We start from the raw sequence: 24,852 nt of genomic DNA, 5'->3' as shown, positions 1-24,852 counted from the left end.
ACAAGTTGGAGCTAATTTGCCTTGAAATCAGCAGCTCTGGTTATGTGGCTCTGAACAAAGCAAATGTCTCCAGATGGTTTTATTTAAGCGCCATCTGAGCGTTATTATCAAGCAGATTACTTGGTTTCTCGTTCTGCCGGCATCTATACCGCAGACCGCCAAGTGCAAAGCTCTGCCAGGAAAAGAATTTCAGCTTCACCTCCTTTCACTCCAGTTTGAAATTGACCAGGTCTCTTTCATAAACTTTCCACTTCCCCATAAAGTCAATGAACGGGGGCTTAAGGTACATTTCGTTACCCGTACCCAGCTACATTTCTAGGTGGATCAAAGAACAGTTATGGCCTCGGATGCCAGAACACACATCAGACTCGCTAAACTCCGGACACAAGTTACTTTACATCATTTTACAATGAAAAACTAAAAATGATAAGGGTTAATCACTTACTAAACATCCTCCTGAATGGTTGCCTTATCTCTAAGGCTCCTCCTGAATATTCACTATCCTTATTAGAATACATTATTTGAAAGGACGACTGATCCCCAATGAATCCGAGGTCAAATGCAAGCCAGAGCCCCACTGCATGAAATACATACAGAAAGCCCTTAGACTCATTATCCCTTGTAGAGCAAATGGACACTTAAATGCGATGTACACCTTTGAGGGCAGTTTGTTTTTTTTATAAATAGATTAGTCAGTGTGATTAGTGTAACTTTATAATTAGCTTTGATTAAAAAAATGAGATTTACTTTTGGAGCTACAGCTGTTTTGTATATGGAGCAGCGGTGTCGCTTGCTATTCACTGAATCAGTCAGTTCCACGGACCCGACAGGTCCAGTGCCGTCGGGTCCTGCGTGTCTGACACGCAGGATCCACCTGTAAACGATCACATCTAAAGTTCATAACATGCAGGACCCGCCGACAGTGAACCCGCCAGGTCCGTGGAACTGACTGATTTAGTAAATACAGAACAGCTGTATCCCCAAAAGTAAAACAATTTTTTAATAAAGACTAATTAGAATAGTCAGTGTGATTAGTGAAACTTTCTATTAAAAAAAAACAAAACACACTCAAAAGGTGTACATAGCCTTTCAAAAAGAATCGTCATGGATGAGCAGACACGTATCTATCATACAGTTATAATGAAGGAGATTGCAGCTCAGCCTCCTGACTTAATATTGCGTGACAATTACGTGTCTGCTCATCAGTAGTTAGTAACATAAGTTTCTGTAACCCCTCTGTGAAGAACCTGTTTGGTACAGTCCATAAATCAGGAAGTGAAGATGCTGACTCTCAATTACATTAACTGCTGCAGATTTGATCAGGTCAGTAAGGTCACATGACCCAACTAAAGAGAAGAAATTAGGTCGTGATACAGTTATTCCTTTCTGAATATATATACACACACACACACACACACATATATATATATATATATATATAAATCAAATGAGCAAAAGAGTAAAGCAGCACAGCGACAGCAGTGGGTGCAGGCCTCCTAGGTTGAGGCTAGGAATCCTTGTTAATGAAATAAAAAATGATCCCATAGAGACGGATCGAAATGTTATATACATATATATATATATATATTTATTTTGGGGGGATAGGTAGCTGATGACAGAAAAAAACCTAGAGTGCTTCATTAAGGAATAAATTGACAATTGGTTTGGTCTCTATCATTAAGTGTCAATGGGGCGAGGTCCTGAGCAGCTCTGACACTGTCCAATCAGTGCGGACAGTGTCAGAGAAGCGCCACCACCAGGCCCTGTCCAGATAGCAGACTGCACAGAGGAGATCGAAAAGCCAAGCGACAAGCAGTCAGCCTGTAGCCAGGGCAAATACAGCTGATCCGGATCACCTCTTCTCCCCGAGATTGCGTTGCTGGAGCCAGACTGATTGGACAGTCTCAGAGCAGCTTAGATTCACACCACATTGACACTGGGCGATGGAAATTGTCCAGTTGTCAATTTATCCATGAATTTGCATGTCATGTATGGAAAGTAACGGCACTGAATGTGAAGGAGCGGGGGAACTTAGAGAAAATAAATCTGCTCCGCAATCAGGAGAAAACTAGCAATAAAAAGTATGATATCAGATTTACATTGTAAAGTGACACGATCGCTCCTTCGGTCTCATGCACATGACCGTGCATTTGCGGCCGCATACTATCCGCAATTTCGGATAGGACATTATATGACATGGGCCAACGCACACGACCGTGGTTTCCATTGCACGGAGGCCGGACAGCAAAAAAAATAGGACAAGTCATTTGACGCACCGCAATTGCAGTCCAGGTTTATTGAAGTCAATGCACATTTTGTGTGTGCATGGTCCGTGATTGCGGACGGCCGGCGAATGACACTCCGTAATCATAGTCGTGTGCACGAGGCCTTTTAGTTTTATGTGATCCATTAAAGGTAATATTTAGGTCAGTCTTTTTTTTTGGGCTGATTCTATCACTAGATATTAGATCCACGACACTTGTGTCACTCACACAGGCACGGTAATTCTTGTATGACTTAATTACAGGTTGTGTGCAGCTTCTGCCTCGTCTTTACATAGACTTGGGGTGAGGGGTTGTAGGACACTAATGTCTAAGGCCCCATGCACACGACCGTGTTTTTGCGTCCGCAATTCCCCCGCAAATCCACGGGAGAATTGCGGACCCATTCATTTCTATGGGCCCATACACACTATCCGTGTTTTCACGGGTCTCCGCATGTCCGCAAATCCGTGCCGCAGAAACTCAGGACATGTCTTATTACGGGCCGCAAATTAGATGCGGACATGCCAATAGAAGTCAATGGGCCCGTGGAAATTGTGGACACACCTCCGTGTGTCATCCGCAGTTTGCGGATTTGCGGAAATGTTGCTAGGCGACGACCGGGAATGAGTTCTGTCGTCATCCTGTTTTACCTAGGCTTTTTTTTTTTTCATCCGCATTTTGCGGATTACATACGGATGAACTGCGGATTACATACGGATGAACTGCGGATGACATTTCACGGAACACGGTCCTGGAATTTGCGGACCAGAAAAACACTACGGTCGTGTGCATGAGGCCTAAGTTATTGCCGATTAGATTCTGCCACACGGTTATGAGGATCACAGCTCGGCCTCCCTGGCTCTATACTTATAATTTCTTAGTCTATTTAGGAGATTATTGAGGGAAGGATAAATCACACTGTCCTCCCCAGGCAGAGCAAGCAGAGATGGCACTGGCTCACCCTGCTTATGTGATGCTGTGCTGAGGAATCATGGGATTGGTAGCACAAGCTTCCTCCCAACATTAATAGACAAACAGGCGGGGTGCCATGATGACAAGTTATGTATATGCTGGATGTTTCTTTTAAATGAATACTCTCAAAATCTTCTAAAATAAAACCCTAGTGGTCTGTGGTAGGAAAAACAAAGAACAAACAGAAAGGAAAGAAAAAATACAAAACTGTGAGTAGACTATGCATTTTATGTATACTCGGGTAAGGGTTTGAGCAGTCTGCATGGCGTTTTTATGTTTTTCATCGCTTTTTGTTGCTTTCTTCAAGGTGCTGTGGTTTCCTCTCACCCCCCAAAAAGACGCTTCGGATCAATACTTGGGATGGATCACATATCTTTAAATAAAGGAACTATTACTACACCAAGCATGCTTTCCACAGAGGAGGAAAAATACTGCAGGTAATGTGTATCTGGAGGGGCTATATATGTGCAGATGGATTACAGCCACGTCGTAGAGCACATGAACCAGCTGGCGCTTACCTGAGAGCAGCGGCATGGTAAGTGTCGACGTAATCCGAGATGAAGAGTTCCCTGTTCCGAATTACTGGGTCTGTGATCACCAGCTCCCGGCCAGAGTCTATGGGGAACAATGTGAGATGCAAAATGGTCAGAAAGCTATCAACACAAAGATCAAGTCCATTTTGGAACATATGGTCTAGAGGAATAGACATAGACACTGGCGTAGCTATAGGGGTCGCAGCGGTCGCAATTGCGACCGGGCCCAGAAGCCAGGGGGGCCCACAGCCCCCCGCACCACGTCAATAAATAGTTACTATAGTAACTCGGGCCGCGGGCCCCTGTTACTATAGTAACAGACAGTACTTACCTTCCTGGTTCCGGATCGCAGCGGAGGTCCTGACGTCAAGCGCTGTGCGCAGCGCATGACGTCACAGCGCTATGCGCCGCGCACAGCATAGAGACGACAGAACTCCCGCCGCGGCCGAAGAGGAAGGTAAGATTAGTTGCCCTGACTGGCGGGGTCCGACTCCCGGGACCCGCCAATCAGCTGTTTTGAAGGGGCCGCAGCACTCGTACAAGAGCTGCTCCCCTTCATTCCGGTCACACTGTGAATCGGTGTCGGCGATTCACAGTGTGGGCGAGTAGTGAAATGAAGGGGAAGCAACTCTCGTACGAGTGCTGCGGCCCCTTCAAAACAGCTAATTTGCGGGTCCCGGGAGACACATCAGCTATGGATGGCCTGTCCTGTGGATAGGCCATCAATGTTTAGGGACTGCACAACCCCTAAGCCTACGATGTAGCAGGCTTAGGGGGCCCATAAGACAGGATCACAGATTGTGTGATCCTGTCTGCTGGGCCCTGTATCTAAGCCAATCACATGGTAGGCTTAGATACATGGCCCATGTGTGTTCCTGTCTGATGGGCCCTGTATCTAAGCCAATCACATGGTAGGCTTAGATACGTGGCCCATGCGTGATCCTGTCTGATGGGCCCTGTATATAAGCCTACCACACTGTAGGTTTAGATACAGGGCCCCAGCACACAGTAATCTTATACTGTATAAGATTACGGTTTGCTGGACCCTCTATCTAAGCCTACCTTGTGGTAGGCTTAGATACAGGGTCCCACAGACAGTATCACACATGGGCCCTGTATCTAAGCCTAACACGTGTTACTAATCGTTTTTTTTTGTGTGTTTTCTTACAGGTTCGGTCGTTGGACTACGGCAGATTCCTGGACTACTTCGATGACGGCTTTTTTTTTATTATCAATAAAATGGTTAATGAGGGTTGTGTGGGTTTTTTTTTTTATTTAAATAAAATATTTTTTCTATGTCTTTGTGTTTTTTTTTAAACTATATTACTACCGCCTTAGTAATGGCCACCGGCTGATTGACAGCATCCATTGCTAAGGCGGGGCTTAGTGTTAGCCGATGCAGAGGCTGACACTAACCCCCATTATTACCCCGGTACCCACCGCCACCAGGGGTGCTGGGAAGAGCCGGGTACGATCCAGTACCTGACCATCTGTAGTGATGGCCGGCCACTGGGGTGGCCGCAGGCTGGTATTATCAGGAGGGGAAAGGCCAGATACAGTGCCCCTTCCCACCCTGGTAATGCTAGGCTGCTGCTGCTTTATTGTATCCGGCTGGTTATGAAAAATGGGGGGGACCCCACGTCATTTAAAAAAAAAAAAATTGGAAAGAACGATGTCGGTCCCCCCCCCCAATTTTCATAACCAGCCAGATACAACACAGCAGCAGCAGGCAGCATTACCAGGGTGGTAGGTGCCGCTGTTTTTGGCCTTCCCCAGCCTAATACTACCAGCCTGCGGCCGCCCCGGTGCCTGCTCGTCACTACAGATGGACGGGTACTGGTTCGTACCCGGCTCTTCCCAGTACCCCTGGTGGCGGTGGGTACCGGGGTATTAATGGGGGTTAGTGTAGCCTCTGCAGCGGCTAACACTAAGCCACGCCTTAGTAATGGAGGTTGTCAATCAGCCAGCGGCCATTACTAAGGCGGTGATAATAAAGTTTAAAAAGATAAGCACATAGAAAAAATATTTTATTGAAATAAAAAAACACAACCCCCAATAACCATTTTATTGAGAATAAAAAAACGCCGTCATTGAAGTTCTCGTATCCGAAGTCCAACAATCGAACCTGTAAAAAAACACAAACACACAAAAATAATCAGTAACACAAAGAAGCAAAATTATTATTCTTACCTTTCCTGGGTCCAGCGCCGGAGCCACAATGTCAGCGTGCTGGGCCATGTATCTAATCCGATCATGTGTGATACTGTCTGCTGGGCCACTGCATCTAATCCTATCATGTGTGATACGGTCTGCTCAGCCACTGTATCTAATCCTATCATGTGTGATACTGTCTGCTGAGCCAATGTATCTAATCCTATCCATAGTTTATAGGGTCGTAGTGTTATAGATATGCTGTCTCCTATACACACTTTTTTTGGGGGGGCACATATGTATTGGGGCTATTTCCCCTGACATTTTAAGTCCTTAGTGACGCCCCCGGCTGCTAGTGCTGCATTGTTGGGTCACTTAGGAGACCCAGCGATGCAGCTGAAAGCTGCGGACCGTCGGCCATGAGAAGTTTGCGGGGGGGGGGGCAATAAGAAATTTTGCATCGGGGCCCATGAGCCTTTAGCTACGCCCCTGGACATAGATGGACACTCTCATCCACGATTATGACTTGCTTTACTCAGACTTAGTTACATAGTTCGGGTCTATTCACATGTTAGTCATATCTCAGTTTTGTGAAAATCTCAGGGGGAAAAAAAAGTGGGTTATAAGATCTATTTAATGCGCACACATTGTGGAGTTTTCTTTGGGTCCCATTGGTGTTCACCAGTCCCTGGCCACATGTGTATCCACCCTCTATCATCATTTTGAATTATTTAATCTTAATTTATTTTTTTCATCTTAATTTATCCTTCTGTTGGTCAGAGATAGTTTTTTCTGATTCAAAGTTTCAAATTATATGCACAAACTGAGTCAATTGATAAATGCTGATGAGCTTGCTTTGCTGCAGACGTTTTAAAAGGGGTTATCTGGGATGTGAACTTTGTTTTATTAGGGACTAGACCTGAAATAAACCAAAAAAGCAATACTTACCTATCCTTGCCCCCGGCGACCCAGCACGGACGCTTCCTCGGCACTCCCGGTGGTTGTTTACATGCACGCAGCATGTGACCGCTGAGGTTTATCAGAGGGCTCAGCAGCCATATGTTGTATTTCTGCCATTATGCCAGAAATACGATTCGTCACCAGTGAGCCCTCTGATTGGCTGCAGTGGTCACATGCTACGTTCATGTAAACAACCACATGAGCAACAGAGCTGGGTCGCCGGGGACAAGGATAAGTAAGCATTTCTTTTTTGATTGATTTATTTCATTTCCAGCCCCTAATAAAAAAAAAATTTACATCCCGAATAACAACCCCTTTAAAAATTGAAAGCAAAAACACAGTATGCCGTAAGCTTCTCATCAACCCCGAAGCTAAACCGCTTACAAATGACAGCTGCAATTTGATTGGCTGCTTATGGCAAATATTTTTGCAAATCCCCAATATGCTTATAAAGATGCATTCATCATGAGGCTTTACTAGGGATAAACAAGACATACAAATATGTATTCTGCAAATATAGAAGCGGTGCACCATCTAGTGCTATATACTGTATGATAACTCAATACATAGGCTTCGTTCACATCTGGGTTCGGAGAAAATACCAGGAGCTCCAGGTCCGTTGCGTGACGGACACCAACGACACACGACGCAATGGAATTGACTAATAGGTTCTGTCGGATTCCCGTCATGGTGTCCGTCGTTTTACTGGACAAAATAGCGCAGCATGCTGTGTATCTTGTCCAGCATTTTTTACCAGATCTCAGACGCAGATGTGAACAAAGCCCAACTTTTAGGGAAGTTTTCTTCTGAAACTAAACCGATAAGTGTTAGAAAGGGCAAAGATGAAAAACAATGACCCCCCCCCCCCCATATCCCCACAGATTTAGGTGAGACACACAATACAATAGCTGCTAATTATGCTTTTAACTGGTAGTGCAGTGATGCAAGGAAAAACCTGTCTAGCAACTCGTGTGCATTACCTTACCTAAGAATACAAAACGTATAAATCATCAGAACTATTTCACAGAACCAGTAGTATAAACACAATAGTAAAACGCACTGATAATGAAGGAAGCAAATAAAGGAGAACTCCGCAAAAATATCCACATTTTATTTTAGAGACCTAGTAAGCTAAGCGGACAACGTTTCTCAGATGAAGATGCACATTAAATAGGCCCGGCTTTGGGGGCAGCAGCAGCGGGTAGGACCTAAAGTGGTCCACAAATTGTGTGCGTCATCATACGGTCACGAGACATCGGCCAGAGGAAGCCAAAGTAAATCCTTCTTTCTGGGCATCTTAAAAGGTGGGGGCAGTTTCTTTAGACTATGTACACAGTAAGATGGGCAGACCAGATGGACCTACTGGTTCTGCTGTATTTCTATAGTGTGTACCACAAGAAATAGGGAAGTTGCTTCCTGTGAATTGATGGCCTTGCCCAGGATTAGAACGATAGTTAGTTTCCCCCCCCCTCCCTTAGGAATAGGGCCACACTTATCCATGGGCTGTGTTTTATATTGCAGCTCATCTGCCGTTCAAGTGAATAAAGCTGAAATAGCAGACACAGCCCATCGACAAGAGTGATGCTATTCCTTTGGGAAAAAAAAAAAGGGGGGGGGGGGGATTTCTGGTGCGGTTTCCGGTAACAAAAAAAAAAATATATATATATTTTTTTTTTTAACTAATCCTGGACGATGCTACCAATGTTTACTATCCTCAGTTCATCATTATGGATCATCAGGATTGAATACATTCATCACCACCATCCTGTCATTTTATCAGTATGGACAGTGGTTACCAGAATATTGCAATCACAATCCAAGCTTCTGGACTCAACACTGATGACTCGACGTTACAAGGTCGTGAAAACAAGCGTCAAATAAGATGCAGTATCCAGGATCTAGTTCTTCTATGTGTACAAGTGTGGATCTTACCATTCTCATTGTGTCGATCTTGAACCAAGTGCTGGTAGACGGAGTCTGGAACCTCTGACTGACGGTAGTACCACTTAACATTCATCAGAAGATGGTCACGTTTACTCTGTAATAAACAGGGGAAAAAAAAAAGAATAAATACATGTCAGACCCTTCCAGTCTAAATTATTATATTATAACTAAGTTATGGGCAGAAGAACTTCAGGTTAATGAATAAAAAAAAAAAAAAAGACTAAATCCTGGAAATATTTTGGTTGAGCACACACTGACGGGTGCTGCAGGTTTCTGATGCGACAGGCGGCCTCGAAGCCAGATTTGATCGGAGGTCTATGATACGAAAAAAATAAAACGGATGCCTCGTGGATAAATGAGATACAGAAGTCTATTTTTTCTGGATTGTGATAGGATGGTAATATTTTGGAATATGTTTTACATTTAATGTCCATTTAAGTCTAACCACCTCGTGTCCACTGTTTCGACATTGTCCAGAAATCGATGACAGAATCCGACGGTATTCAGAGGAGTAGAAGAGTAGACAGCGCTAAATAAGGTCATGTGCTGCTCCAATGCAGATATGTCTAACAAGATTTAATTTTGATGTATTTATTTGCACCTTTGGTTCAGCCTTTCATGCCCAGCTGATGGCTCTGGCACAGATGAATAGATGCCCTGAAGGGCTGCAGTATGAGAGATTTGCCATTCCCTTTATACAGAGATCGCGGTGACGCTGATCAATGAGAACATCAACAAGCAGAACATGTTTTGTTCAATGCAATAAAAGGTCTTCAAATGGTCCGTAAAAAATGAAAACATAAAAAGCAAGTTAATTCTCGAGACCCACAAAGTCGTTTTCAAGGTGGTATCTAGACAAGCCAGGAGGAGGTACGGGACATTTGTAGAGAACAACCGGCTAGATTTTCTAATTGAATACAATTACTTTGGGTTCTGCTTACCTCGGATGGGGATTCACTCCTTGCCCTGACTAGTGGGGGTTTGAAGGCTTAGTCAAATATTTCTAGTTAGTCAGCAAGGTTGAGAACGCGCGGAGTGGCAGCCGCATGCGGGTGAAACCATGCCCACGTGTAGTGGTGAAATTCTAGGTGTTGAGTGGAGTCTGAATACAATTTTCTTCAGGTATTTCAAATATATGATCCTTAGGCCTTATTTATACGCGCATGCACGTTTTGCGTTCGTGCGTCAATTTAACATCCATACGCCATCAGATTTTCTCGTCCGCAAAAAACGATGTGAGTCTAGTTTGGTCAATTTTGTCCCAACCCACTGAAAAGGTCGCAGGAACGCTCAGGCGCCATTTTCTATTGCTTTAACAGCATAGAGAGCATTTTTTTTCTGCATCCCTCGGCAATAGATCCGTAAAAACGGACAGCATTTGATGAGAAATACGGTCGCGTGAATACGGCCTTAAAAAGTAATAAAATGACCTTTCTGACTAACCGTACAAAGCTGTTCATTCCCAAGTCACTCAGGCTAAACCAAACATGCATATTATTTGAATAGGGTGCAGGGAGAAGAACGGCTGCCAGGCACTTCTGGAACCACTGATCTCCAAGGAAACAAAATTGGAAAGAAAATCTTCCAGGCTCGTCCAGTCTGTGTGTCCTCACATAGTGGATGTTGGTGAGCTGTCTGTCAACCCTCAGAGATGTTAGGCCTCGCTCACATCTGTGTCAGGGCTCTGTTACGACGTTCCGTCATTACGGAGCCCTGACGGACACAAACCATAGGTTTCCGTTTCCATCATCATTGATTTCAATGGTGACGGATCCGGTGCCAATGGTTTCCGTTTGTGTCTCCGTTGTAACAGGGTTCTGTTGTTTTGACAAAATGAATAGCGTAGTCGACTACGCTATTGATTCCGTCAAAACGACGGAACCCTGTCACAACGGTGACAGACGGAAACCATTATCTCGGAAGTTTCAGTTTGCCGTTCCGCTGAGAGGTTAACCCGACGGAAACCGCCGATGGAACCCCTCAACAGAACACAGACGGTGATGTGAACACAGCCTTAGATTGTCAGTTGATGACCATGGGGGAGTAATATTAACAACTAATCACAATTTTGCTAGGAAAAACTTTAAGAAAAATCATTCCGCTATATTCTAAAAGAAGCTAAAGGCTGCCCTGGATTGTAATAAAGACGTGACACGGGCACAGACTGACACTGCCCGCAGACATCATAGACAAACACCTTTTGTTCAGACAGTCTTTGTCTGCCTCAAACTCTTTGCAAGTCTGCAACACAAGAGAAAGTCGTAATGAAAAGCCAACGGATTTCTCCCAGATTCCAGAAACTGCAGGAAGTTTAGAATGGCCTAAAGGGAAATTAACATTCCTTCACAGTGAGGCAAACCGCATGGTGTTTATTTTCATTTCTTCTATGCAAAAGCAAACTTTTTTTTTACAAGTTGTAAGCCTGCACGAACATATAATCCCACATAACGCATAGTTGTGGCTTCCAAGAGGTGAAAGAGGGAGAAGGGGCAGGAAATAGGAAAGTTATTCAAAATTCAAATAAATTCAATAAAAAATACTTTGAAGTCCTCGTGCAATGACATAAATGACCAGCTGGTGGCAGCATTGTGCCAAATACAAAGTAGCAGCTCATGTTTGAGTATCAGCACCTGTATATTGTATATACAGAAATCTATAGCGTCAATAAAACGAGGCTGGAGAAATCCCAGTCAAGAAACTTTTTAGGTAGTTTTCGAGAAGTGCTTATTGCTGGGCGACCAAAAAAAAAGTGGAGTTCTCGAACTGGAAATTCTGTCCATCCTTAAATGAAACGTCTTTGCATATATAACGGCCAATTGCCTTTCCGGTGGACGGATCACCAGCCTGCTTTCCCTCCACCTTAATGTTGTATATGAATGGAAATGGCCACACACAATGTAAAGAAAACATCTTCTACATGTGCTGGAACAGATGGAGCCTGAAAAATGTGACCATTGTGTGCAATGACCCTTCATGGGAAGTCAGGAGAGGTCAAATATAGAAGAGCAGGGGTTAACGTAGGGCTAACAAGACAACAAAGCCTGTTAACCTCCAGACAGAGGAATGAGCGGTGCCAAGGCATGAACAATGTGCGCTCTCCTGAAAGTCCTTGTCCCTTTACCATTCAGAAAATAACGACGACAATTAAGTTTACAGAAAGAACCTAAACCTTTTCACCCAGCCCAAAATAGGACAAATCAACTGTCAAGTGCCCATCAATGTGTAGGAAGCCACGCTGTTTACATGATACCTCCCCTCTGATATGGTTCCCCTAATGAAGTCTACATTTCCCATGCTGCTTCTGGCTTTGCATAGATGGCGGAGTCTCATAACACTGTATTCTCTCTCTGCTCCAAGTCCTATCTAAGTGCAGCAAGCGATAGATCCGTGGCAGAACTTCTGTCCTCACACTGCAGCCTCAGGGTATTCCTATGTGATGCAGATTCAGTCTGTCTCCACTGCCTCCTGCTAGTGATAGATTTCTCTCTGTCAGTCTTTATACAGAAGGCAGTGAGGAGCAGCATTTCATAGAACTACACTGCACTCTGCACACAGCACTCAGATAGTATAGACAGGCAGTGAGAGTCAGGAGAGGTTTCTAACTCTTATCAACTCACCAATTATATCACTGCACTCCTGCTCATCTAAGATCGGGCAGAAATAATCTCTTCAGCAGCACTATATGCATGGGGGACAAGGAGGGTGGAGCTTGGTGGGGAGGGGTGTCAGAGCTGCCAGGAGGGATTTGATTGGTGATGATGTAATCCTAAAGTTCACACGAATTCAGGCACACAGGAGAGACTGACCTCCTGTCTATACACGAGAGCATGGTCTATATTGGTGGTCAGAATGATATCACATGACACACCCATAATGAAAATGTTAAAAATGTATAGACGCAGCTGAGCTGCGAAGAAACTAATGTCACTGTTAGAATACTGCTGGTGATGAGGCATGAGATGTGCAAAAAAAATAATTGGTGGGGTGCTTCTTTAAGTAGGTAAAGAATCATTTACATTAACTTATATTGAAAAAGGAAAAGTCACATAAAAGTCACACTGTGCGACTGGAATCCTGCAAGATTAGACTATAAAATCCCCCATGTGACCCTTTAGCGGCCAGCACAGTACCGCAGGTCAATTGTACAGATCCCCATTATTCTCTTGCTTTGACTATTCCAACGTTCACCTGAAAAGTGCTTATAAAACCTGGCCATAGCCAATACCACACTCCAAAAAACACACGGATGTTAAATGGCTTCCTATGAAATTGGCAGTAGGCTTCATGCACGCTTATTATGGCTCTGTGCAACCCATAGGTTGTATGGAGCCGTAGTACAGCACCCATAAAAGTTTATAGACCGTACTGTACCTCTGTACTCTCCTGATTACATATGGAGGCACGCATATTTTTTGCAGTGTTGTATATTCCATCGGATGCTGTATTACCGTGGTATTCTCCCCCCTAGAAGAATTGCTTCTAGGAAAAATGTATATGCAAATGGATTGCCTATGTCTCTAATACGTAGGCGCAGGGACTTTGTGCGTGGGGTGTGTGCGTGCGTGGGGTGTGTGCGTGCGCTTTTTTTAATAGGGAAGTAACATTTTTCAGCTACATTGGGGACAGGGACAATCTCTGTACAGCGCTGTGGATTACATTGGCGCTATATAAGCAGCCGGAAATAGTAAAACTCCAAGATATTTTTTCATGAAAATGAAAAAATATGGTTATTCATTTCTGGCCAAAATTTTTCAGGGCAAGAATCCCTCCGTGGGTGATGTGCAGACTTGGTGTCACTATTCTCCTCTAACAAATATATTCCAGGAGATGTTACAAGGCGACTTTGAAATATCGGTGTGACACCAGCCTCAGAAATCTGCTAGCAATGAATCTTATGGATATACCTCTAGGCCAATGCTGTCATACGTGATGACATATCAGGAAATGGAGTGCAGCATTGTTATTAGCTACAGGAAGGGCGGGCAACCATTAAATACAACATTAGAGCCAGCCTCCTGTCGGGGACTATTTGTCACAGAAATTAAATGTATTGATGGTATAAACCGCGGTCGTTCAGCCGCTGCCTCTCAGGTCTAGAGAAATGTAGACTACGGTATAAAACATGAAATCTATGTCCTTATACCCTCAACACGTCAAACGGGCTGAAGCTTATACGGTAAGCCTGCAAAATCGTCAATAATTGAAATATATATATATAATACCGAGCAGGCGGCACGTCCAATTGTAAAGGGTAGAAAAATAGAGCTTTATTAGCTCAAAATACTAGAGTCTTTATCAAATGTAATATATATATATATATATATATATATATATATATATATATTACGCTATTATACAGGTGTATATTTTTTATAACCTACAATGAAGTGCCATTAAACTTGTATAGTTTGTTAAAGCAAACAATAAGGATTCATCACAATCACTCAATGTAATTCTGGTCTTGGGCCTCATGCACAGGGCCGCTGCCATTGATTGGGCCGCAAACTACAGATCCTGGTGTAAGTAATCCCTCCGAGTTGCTTCCACGACCGTTGCATATGTCCGTATATTGCAGCCATTGTTTCCGCGTGTCATTGGTATTTCGCGGTCCGTACTCATAGGAAGTTTCACGTGATTGGATCTCCCAGGCGTTTCCTAGCAAAGTATCCGCAAACTGCAGACAGAACACGGCTGGCTTCCATGTGCTGCCCAACATTTTTGCGGACCCATAGACTTGAATGGTGGCACGCGTCCGCTAAAACAGTCAGGGATAGGACACGTTCTATAATTTACAGGACTGGAACAACGGATCTGATAAAAAAACACTAACGTGTGCATGGCACCATGGAGATGAAGAGGTCAGCGTCTAATCCGCAAAAAATGTGTATAGCGCGCTGAAGAAAAACACGTGCATGAGCCATTACGATCATATTTATTACTTTGTTTATTGGTGTGTTCTCTACGTAACTGATGTTTTGCGCACTATATATAGGATTCTGAGGTTACACATAAACCTAGAACAAATCAATGACATTAATATTTCGGAATACATCCTGAAACACTCAGGAATATATCCACAGACAAATATAGGACAGAAATGAATAAGGCAGCAAAGAGGAAGTCTTTTAAAAAGTTAAACTATATAAGACAATCCATCCAAACAGGAGCGAGTAAGACTACAGCACGGCTCAGCACACAATATGGCTGCTTCTGTATCCAGACAGCTAGTATACATAAAGGTGCCACACACAATAGTTATTTTCTGCAGCCTACCCAAGCAGCAAAAAAAGCATCAAGACACAAGGGGGCAGCACTGAGCTGCAGAGCGCCTCTCTGTATATACACATATTAGAAGCCAGCAGAGCAGAAAAGACAAGATTTGAGACATGGCGCAGAGATGTGCTGACAGGCTGGGAATGTGACAGCTATACAGCTCCGCTCTGCCACTGGTGCTTGTAAAAGGTGCAGGGCACCCACAGCACTCGCCGCCCTATACACCCGTCTCTATTACAAGTTTCAGGAGTGCACTCTCGTAATGGAGCCAAGCAAGTGATCTGTGAAAGCCACCCTGTGCCCGACAAGAAACAGGATCATTTACTAAAAAAAAGACATAACCAGACATTAGATCACTGAAGTGCCCAGCAGGGAATGTTTGCTGCCACAGCAGACGACGGAGCAGGGACCATTCTGGAGAAGCGCTCATTACTCTCTCAACTCCCTACCAGGCTTCAATTTTCTCAAGACCAAAATCTGATGTCCGTTTTATAGGTCACCAATCTATCAAACTGAGGCACTGAAGGTGAGGATGTACTTGAGCGATCTAATTGTCCATGTCTCTAGGTGCAAAGGCGAGAGAGAGAGAGAGAGAGAGAGAGAGAGAGAGATGAATGAATATATATATATATATATATATATATATATATATATTTCTTTTAATAGCCACTCTACCCACTTGCAGCAGAAGGAAGAGGAAACAGGTCTGCATTGACACATCTGAACAGGGTCTCCATTGCACATAAAGCAGTGTGGGGGGGGGGGGGGGGTTCTGTTCCAGCAAGCTGTCTCCCAGGCAAAGCAGAAAAAGCCTTGGCCCTTTTCTCAGACTTCTTTTTTCGCAATCGCTAGAGGTAAAAAACCAAACACCTGACCGTGTCCTGGGACACAAATATGACAGGTTGGTTATTGTTCACCACTCGGATTGTAATAAGAAACCAAACATGGAAGGAAGAGGATGCAATGATAAGAGATGCTAACATCTTCTTAAGTGTCCCATTAACACTAGTGTGTACAATTTATCACAACCGCAGACGATAGCGGAAAATGACTGGCGTCTATATATCTCAGTTAACAACAGAATTTGCAGGGGGTCCAAGATCCCCCTGATGCGCTCGCGTCATCTGATAACGCTGCACATGAAAACATCTATAAAATGTCAGCTGGTACAATTGGCGGGCACAACGATGACAGAGGATATGTTAAAAGACCGCCAGCCTCAGATATCTGTACCCACGCTATAAAAAATAAACCCAGGTATCAAACACAAACCCTCTCTCTGATGAAAAGATAAGGATGACGCTGCTCGGTGTTAACCCTTTCACTGCTAACCATACAGATCTCAACCTTTAGCAGCAGAACTATCATCCACGGGAAGAGTTAAAGCCCTGATTTATTACACGCTAGTCACTGGAGTGCAAACGAGAAGAGAACAAACAGAGATACGTGTCATGACAAGAATGAATTGAAGTCATTGCTGTGTGTTTCCCACAGCTCCTATAATGTGCTACTGAGCAATAAAACACTTCCAGGGAGATAGTCGGCTAATTCTCATTGGAAGAAGTGACATTTCTAATACCGGGCTCCAGGTACCTGCATAGCTGCCCAATGATCGGCTTTTATCGGACATTAACGTGCATGCCCCGGCTCCAGATTATTATGCCCCGGCTCCAGATTATTATGCCCCGGCTCCAGATTATTATGCCCCGGCTCCAGATTATTATGCCCCGGCTCCAGATTATTATGCCCCGGCTCCAGATTATTATGCCCCGGCTCCAGATGAACAGCTGAGGTCACATTGCTCTAGGGACCCTCTATTTCACAGACAACGTGCCCACGTTACAGACAATCAATACGAACCTGGAGAAGGGTGGTCCCCTCCACCACAGCTACTGAACTACACCGCCATAATGTTAAAAGGAGCAGTAACAAAGCATATCGCTTATAAAACAGCAGCTAATATTCTAACATTCCCCCACCAAACTATAATGTCCGGTCACCAGTTCAGGCTCCATTTATATTAAGATAATGGAAAAAAATAGAAAAGAAAGGATCTTACAAGGCACTGCTACGTGGCTGATAGAAAGTACGGGAAATAGTAAGCGGAATAGTTTAAAATATATCTATTTAATATAAACAATGGTGGCTACGCGTTTCAACGCTGTACCAGCATCTTCCTCAGGCCATTTACATCACATGCAATACAGCTTCTTATATATCATAGGGTATTTAGATTCAAAGGGAGAAAAAACCGCCAAAGTGAGAAAAGGTCAAAGTGCGATCGTGACCTTTTCTCACCTTGGCGGTTTTATCTCCCTTTGAACCTAAATACCCTATCATATAAGAAGCTGTATTGCATGTGATGTAAATGGCCTGAGGAAGATGCTGGTACAGCGTTGAAACGCGTAGCCACCATTGTTTATATTAAATAGATATATTTTAAACTATTCCGCTTACTATTTCCCGTACTTTCTATCAGCCACGTAGCAGTGCCTTATAAGATCCTTTCTTTTCCATTATCTTGTCAAGCGGTGACCGTACGGTTAACCGGTTTGGCTCTTGGCAGCAGCATTTGGGGATTATCCTTGTGATTACCTTTTCAATATTGTTCCTACACAATATCTAGGTGAGCATGGCATGTTACTACCTTTAGCTTGCCTAATCTGATTGACCTGCACAATGTGGTGCCGTGCTTTTTGCTCTTATTTCCCTTTTTATATTAAGACACCTGTATAATGTCCTATCAAACATGAACTAGAAAGTGCAACTACATCAAGTGTCATTCATGGGGCCCCAAGAAGCGATCTCACCCAACACCTAAGAAACTGGACACTAATGTGTCAGGGCTGAACGGAAGGGTCACATAACCACCTGCTGAATGGGCGAGAGGACAAGCAGGGAGGGACGTACGTGGGATGGGCACTATAAGAGTCCGGAAGTTGGAAGCAATTACACTCTGCAGTTCCTTTACAGGAATATCTTAATATATGATAAGGTTGTTTTTAGTTTTTTTTCTGGATCACTACGACACCCCCTGCATGTATCTCTGGGATTGACCTGGGGCATAAAATACAACTGGTTCATTCTGTACATGAAAACATTTAAGTTATCTTCACAACACACTCCAAATGAACCAGCATCTCCCCGAGGCTCGCCGCCAGTCCATCCAGAGCAATTTCACATACTGCAGACTGCAAACGACAAGATTTATGCAGCCGACCAGATGAGGCCTTATAACACGCTGAATAATCAGGAGCCTTTCCACATCAGGTAGTGGTTATGGCAAATTATTGAAATTTCATTTAAATACTGAACAGTGGTCACTGAATCCTCGGAGGGCAAAACCGCCGATATTGTGTGGCCGCAGCTGTCCAGCAGATACTCTGTAAGAGGGTTTAAAATGCCTCATTACGTTTTCTACTTAGTAGCTCAGCTCTGTACAGAGACGCCTGGAAAGCACCCGTTCTGATGTGAGCAGAACTGACAACCTCAGCTCTTCACTGGCCGCCATCCGCCACGGTTTAACATCATTATGTGTAACCAGAGCAGAAGCAGTGGTCACTTTATCCTGCAGATAAATATGGCGGATAGATATATATCTGACATGCTCCATTTTCAATTCCATTCCATTTAAAAAAAATATATGCTGTTTATGAAATGCAGGGCTGGTTTCTACACACACGCGAATACACCCATTATTGGCAGCCACGTTGGTACATACATCCTTGCCTACTTTTGGATAGGCAACTCTTAAAATCTAAAGCTCATCTTAAAACTCCCTATTAGTCCTTATTTACACAGTGCAGATTTGCTACAGATTTTGAATAAATTTTTTAAGCCAAAACCAGAATTGGACCCAGGAGAGCAGACCTATAAGTCCTTCCTTTATATATTTTTTTTCTGTTTCTGGTTTTGGCTAGAAAAAAAAATACATGCAAAATCTGCAGCAAATCTGCTCTGTGTGAATAAGGCCTTGATGGTTGGGTTCACATTTTATGCAGAGGTGAGATCTGCTACAAAGAGCGTCTCTCGCTCTGGAGGACCCAGTCTGTCCATGCATTACACGCTAGCCCATTGACCTCAGTGTGCATTGTGTAATGCTTCATTTACCCTGTGGTGGCGCAGCAGGTGAATTGAATACTTGCTGTGGAATTACGGCTGATTATTGTGGGTATCAAGGGACAACTTGTGATCTGTTTATCTTGGAGGGGCACACCTAATAAAAAGATCGCACAAAGCAGGCAACCCATTTAGGTAAAACCATTGGAATAGGGTCAAGTAGATAATTGATATTTTAACATGGTTAGAATACATAGATAAAATAAAAAATACTGCCCCCTATTTAGTCTAACCCACCCTTGTCTGGCATGCATGGTATTGCGATAAATTTTGAACAGACAGTTTTCCACTTTCTGACAACGGTTTACCTATCCACTAGATAGGTCATCAGTAGATCATCGGTGCAGATCCAACAACCGGACTGTTAAGCCGCTCTGGCCAGAGTCAACTGCCGGAGGCACCAGAGCAGCTGATCTGTGCGGGGTCTGAAGGTGCGGGGTTCATGTCTGAAGGTGGAAACCCCCTTTAAATGCCTGTTTTGACATTATGTATTATGCATTTAGACATGTATTATGTATTATAGGAACTTCCTCTTATTCTAGTCTCCCAACTCTATTACTGACACATTCCAGAAGTTCAATCTTATTAGCACGGACGGCATTTAGCACCCAAATCACACGTCCAGCGCCAGCAGAGATAGGAGGCAGAGGATGCGCCCGCCGTGGTATTACACAAACCTACGTCAACATGACTGCTGCTAGGACAGCACAAACCAGGCATTGTTTCCATTTTCAGATCAATGTCAGGCCACTAAGTAGCTGCACGCTGCAAGAAAATACACATGCAAGTACCGCAGCAGGACCAATGATAAATGCCTGTGACAGGTGAACGCTATGGCAGATTTACCAAACAGAGGGGTATTCCCATCTTGAAGATCATACTTCAATTGGTTCCTTATGTAAATTAATCAAACTTAGCAATTACCCTTCTTTTTTCCCCCACTGTTTCTGAGATATTCCTCCTCTTGGGTCTGATGTCCTCTTTGTATATAGTTTCCAATAGATACCACCACCCCCAGGATCCTGCAGCAGGGGCCGCGCTTGCGCAGATGCGAATCTACAGCTTTCTATTTGTCGGGCCGGGTTCTCAGGAATGTGCATTGGTCTCGCACGCGCAGAGACTCCCGGTCACCTCTCTCCTTTAGAATAGAAGTGAATAGGGCAGCTCTGGGGCACGGTCAGTAGCTGGAGAGCTGTCCTATTGCTCCAAGCCCAGCCTCCCCCTACCCTCTGCAAAAGAAGTGAATATGAACAGTTCCCGGGCATGTGAAGTAGCCGGAGAGTTGTCCTATTCAGCTCGGAGATTACAGCAGAGCACTTACCAGGACTTTCACACTTGTGCTTGCTCTGGAGCGCTGTATGTAAATATAGAGATAGGAGGATGGACTTTGGAGCAAACAGAGTTATTACTGTGGACATGTTTAGGAGACGGGAACACTGAACTGGAGAAAGAGGGGAGAGGAATTGTACACAGCACATAGTGAATGGTAACGAGGGAGGAACGACACGAGCGTGACAAATACGGGCGTAAAATCTGTGCTTTGCGTGCGGCATGTGACTATCACGCACTCGCAAGCATTTATTTTTCAACGTTATTGATGCGTAATAGACGGACAGCACACGGATGTGCATCCTTGTGCTGTCCGTGGTTTTCACGCACCAATTGACTTCAATGGGCTGCTAGGTGCGTGAAAACGCACCAATACAGGACATGGTGTTTCACGCAACGGCCGCTTGCAACGGGAAAACTCACACGTGTGAATAGCCCCATTGAAATCAACGGGTGCCGTGCGTTGTTTCAACGCACAGATGAGAATCCCGCTCGTCTGAATGAGCCCTTAGGCTTCGTTCACATCTGGGTCAGGACTCCGTTCATGGGTTCCATCAGGGGAACCCATGAATGGAATCCAAACGGAAACCTTAGGATTCCTTTTGCATCGCCATTGATTTCAATAGTGTCGGATCCGTTGAAATGGTTTCAGTTTGTCACCATTGTGTAAGGGTTTCGCTGTTTTGACGGAATGAATAGCGCAATAGACTATGGTATTTATTCCGTCAAAACGACAGAACCCTTGCACAACGGTGACAAACGGAAATCATTTGCACCGGATCAATCACCATTGAAATCAATTCATTTCTTGATCTTGCACTCCTCCCCTTCTGCCCTGGGTGATTTTAATTAGCTTAATGCTGGTTCCTACCGTCCCCAAATATATGTAGGCTTAGTCCCAGTTCTGGGTGTTTGTGCAGCATAGATACCCACTTTATAGAGGTCGCCTTGTCGTGGCAGGTGGGCTCACACAATTTGATCAAAATGTGCGCTAAGAACCTCCCTATTGTAAGTAGATTCAGCAGCAATGCATATTTATTTATAGTGTTTAGGTGGCGTTGGTGTTCGCAGTGTGCGGTCGCCATTTTCTTGCGTGCATTGAAATCAATGGTGATGCAAAGGTAAATCTATGGTTTCAGTTTGGATTCCGTTCATGGGATTCCCTAACGGAAAGCTCCGACGGAACCCATGAACGGAGTCCCAACGCAGATGTGAACAAAGCCTAATACAATACATAGCAGCATCGGGATCGTGCATGCTGATGCAAGTGGTGCGGTGATATTTTCACAGCGCCATCTGCTGGTTACGTGAATGGAAAGGTCTACGTATCGCCCACTCAAGCAGAAATGATAAGGAACGAGGTGCAGGACCATACAGTCCTGTAGGGGGAACATGGGGGTAAGATTAAACAATGGAAGGGGGGGAATATTTTATTTTTGATTAAAAAAAATAATAATTAGGGTATAAAAAATGTAAGATATTTCTGCAAAAATTGAATGTTTGACAAGACAAAGCTCTGCAGGGAAAGTCACGATTCTTAACATGCAAGCGGGCGCATTAACCTGCAATGCCAAGCCTTTCACTCTCTGAGGAGAGCACATCAAATCCTCCATGCTTACACCTGGCAGTGGCCTCGTAATGAGTGCTCAATGTACAAAAGGGGGATCTAATAGAAACATGACTTGATGGCTCATCTCCGAGGACACGCCTGGCCACAAAGAGCGGACAGCATGATTGAGCGCGGTAATGGAAGGCAGGAAATGAGAAGCCTTGGTTAAGGTTTCTACAATCGATCAGCATGTTCACCAGAGTGTGAGCCCAGCTGAGAATTGGATGCATTAAGCTTTAAATACCACTTTTTTTTTTGGTTACCACACAAAAGGGACACCTGTTGAATTTTCAGTAAGTGCGACACCTTATTATAGTCATTTAGTCATGAGCCACGGGGCCTTACAGATTGCAGCACTGCCCAGTGTTCTTTATCATGCCATTTAAATGTGTTGTTTTTTTTAATCTGTCCACACACCAATGCAGCACAATACCAAACACAAGCAAAGGAGGTGACCTATACCAGCATTCATTCAAAGCTTCCTGGTCCATGAATATAATGACAGAATGACAGTAAAGACTGACACTTGAAGAATCAGAGTGGTACAAAAGAGCTGGAAGGTGAATGCATTGCTACATAGCACTTTGGAAGTTGACAAAGGTCTGCCATTTTTCTGCAACTTGCTGTCATACGACTATTTTAGGATGCGATCTGGTTGTCAGCAGGAAATTAAGGCTTTGCGACCTCCTAAAGACACCCGAAAAAATTAAAAATCGCTGAAATGTTGCAAATGAGTAGCGGGCACATGCGACTTACATTAAAGTCTATGCAGGAAGAGTTGTGTGTGAGCTTTTTAGTGCCCACCCCTATAATCACCATAATAGCTGCCATTATAGGTGGTCACCCAGCACCTGCTCCACGTGGAAGAAATCAAGATGAATAGGTAACCACCAACACAGATTTCGGGTGTCACGTTAGACCCAATTGACCTTTCTATAACATGCAAAATCCTAAAATAGCCCTTTAACTCTGTCCCATTTTCTGTCACATGATCGCTATTTAGCTGGATAGTCTCACCCCCCTCCCCCACACATAGATAACACCTCTAATTAGTTCTACGATTGAGCGCGGCACCACAATTCCCACCGGCACTGGCACAGCCAGGTGCTTCATAACAGCTAATAGGTTGTTTTCACATGCGGATGTAAATTAACCATTAGAAGTAGGGATCCCTTACCCTAGGGCGTCTATAATCTGGCATCAGTAACAAATAGAGGCTCGCCTGCTACTGTTAGACACGGGCCCGAGGCTACAATGTACTATCAATAGGAGACCGGATACAGATTGTAACAATATCTCTAAACCTGCAATCAATACAGTCCAGAAACTAACAAAATAGCTACAAAATTATCTATATGTACACGAGCTTACGTCGTCGCAGCGCTCGCATACAAGGGGAGAGGGGGAGGGGAGCTCTGAATGGCTATATATTGGCGGAGGGCTTTACACTATGGTTTAAAGTATCATTTTTTTTTTATTCTTGCTCTGTTCACCACAAATACATGTTGTAAATCAAACCTCGGCTCCGTGCCACCCGGCTCCAGCAGTTACCCAACAACCGAGGGCATTACTGATGCATTTAACTAATCATCGAGTATGTGCTGCGGTAATTGCTTTCCATTAAGATTTGCTGCTTTAAAACTACAGACGGCAATCCGTAAAGAGAGGGGGAGCGGTTCACGGCGCTTGACATTTGGCATAAAATGTCACTTGTGCTACATGGTTCACATCTAATTACTGAACACAAGCAGGGAAAGCATCTCCCACTCGCCCGCAGGAACCAAATAAAAAGGAGAAGGAAAAATAACAAAATGAGACCCGGGTGCAGCGGTCGACGACTCCTCGTGTCCTTAGGAAACCGGAATAGAAGTCTCACCTTTTAAAGACCAATAAGACTGGGAAGTCCAGAAGGGTTCTGGCCCAAGAACCACAAAAAAAAAAAATCATAGGAGAATGTGGGCACCTTGGGACCACACAGTATCAGTGGGGATTTATAGCATAGGAGCCAGGCCAACTGAGCAGATGCAGAAGGCAATAAAGTGTATACAAAGAAAAATATATTGTCCATACCCCACCGCATAAGAAAAAAAATAAAAATCGCTGAGCAGTTCTTTTCTGTCAAGTTGTTAAAAATAAATTGTTATCCATTAGTGGGGAAGCGGAGTAAGGGTCCATTCACACGTTGCGGTTGAGGTGAAGTTAAAACGGCCTCCAAAATCTGCATGTATTTTTACAACGATTTGATGCATTTTTCATGCGACAAAAAAACGCAATTGCACCAAATCATGGTAATAACGTATGCAGTTTTCGGAAAGCATTTTTTTTTCGATGCAGATCTAACCGCTCCTTAACCACAACGTGTGAGTGGACCCGAATGACCATCACAGTGATCACCCAGCTTTTACTAGTCCTGAAAAGTAAACATATAGTCTATTCTATAGCCACGCAACGGCAGCTGTAATGAAGGACACAAGAGGGGGTATTACCAACTTTTCTATTCCAGTTTTCTGGCTGGTGTAGAGATCACTCAGTGGCACACAACCTGCAGGCTGCCAAAGATGCGACAAATCTATTAGGAGACGCAGATCTCATAATAGATCGGTCACATCTTACACCAGCTGGTTTCCTTTTAATTATACTATTTATTAACTATTATATTCCTATTAATGACACGCCAGTCTTAATAAATCCCCCCATG

At 44.0% G+C, this 24,852-nt stretch overlaps 1 protein-coding gene across 9 annotated transcripts in view; it reads right to left on the bottom strand.

The window, feature by feature from the left end:
* Positions 1–24,852, bottom strand: part of RERE (arginine-glutamic acid dipeptide repeats) — a 288,010-nt gene that overhangs the window by 76,444 nt on the left and 186,714 nt on the right. For all 9 annotated transcript variants that reach the window (XM_075839693.1, XM_075839692.1, XM_075839695.1 and 6 more), the window contains 2 exons: positions 8,813–8,918; positions 3,755–3,851 (listed from right to left, as the gene is read on the bottom strand). In XM_075839693.1, the coding sequence (XP_075695808.1) occupies positions 3,755–3,851; positions 8,813–8,918 (203 nt within the window). The remainder of the gene's footprint in view (positions 1–3,754; positions 3,852–8,812; positions 8,919–24,852) is intronic.

This window comes from Rhinoderma darwinii, chromosome 10 (assembly GCF_050947455.1).
Source record: "Rhinoderma darwinii isolate aRhiDar2 chromosome 10, aRhiDar2.hap1, whole genome shotgun sequence".
In the NCBI taxonomy this organism is placed as follows: Eukaryota; Metazoa; Chordata; class Amphibia; order Anura; family Rhinodermatidae; genus Rhinoderma; species Rhinoderma darwinii.
This window is presented reverse-complemented; position numbering and strand designations above follow the sequence as displayed.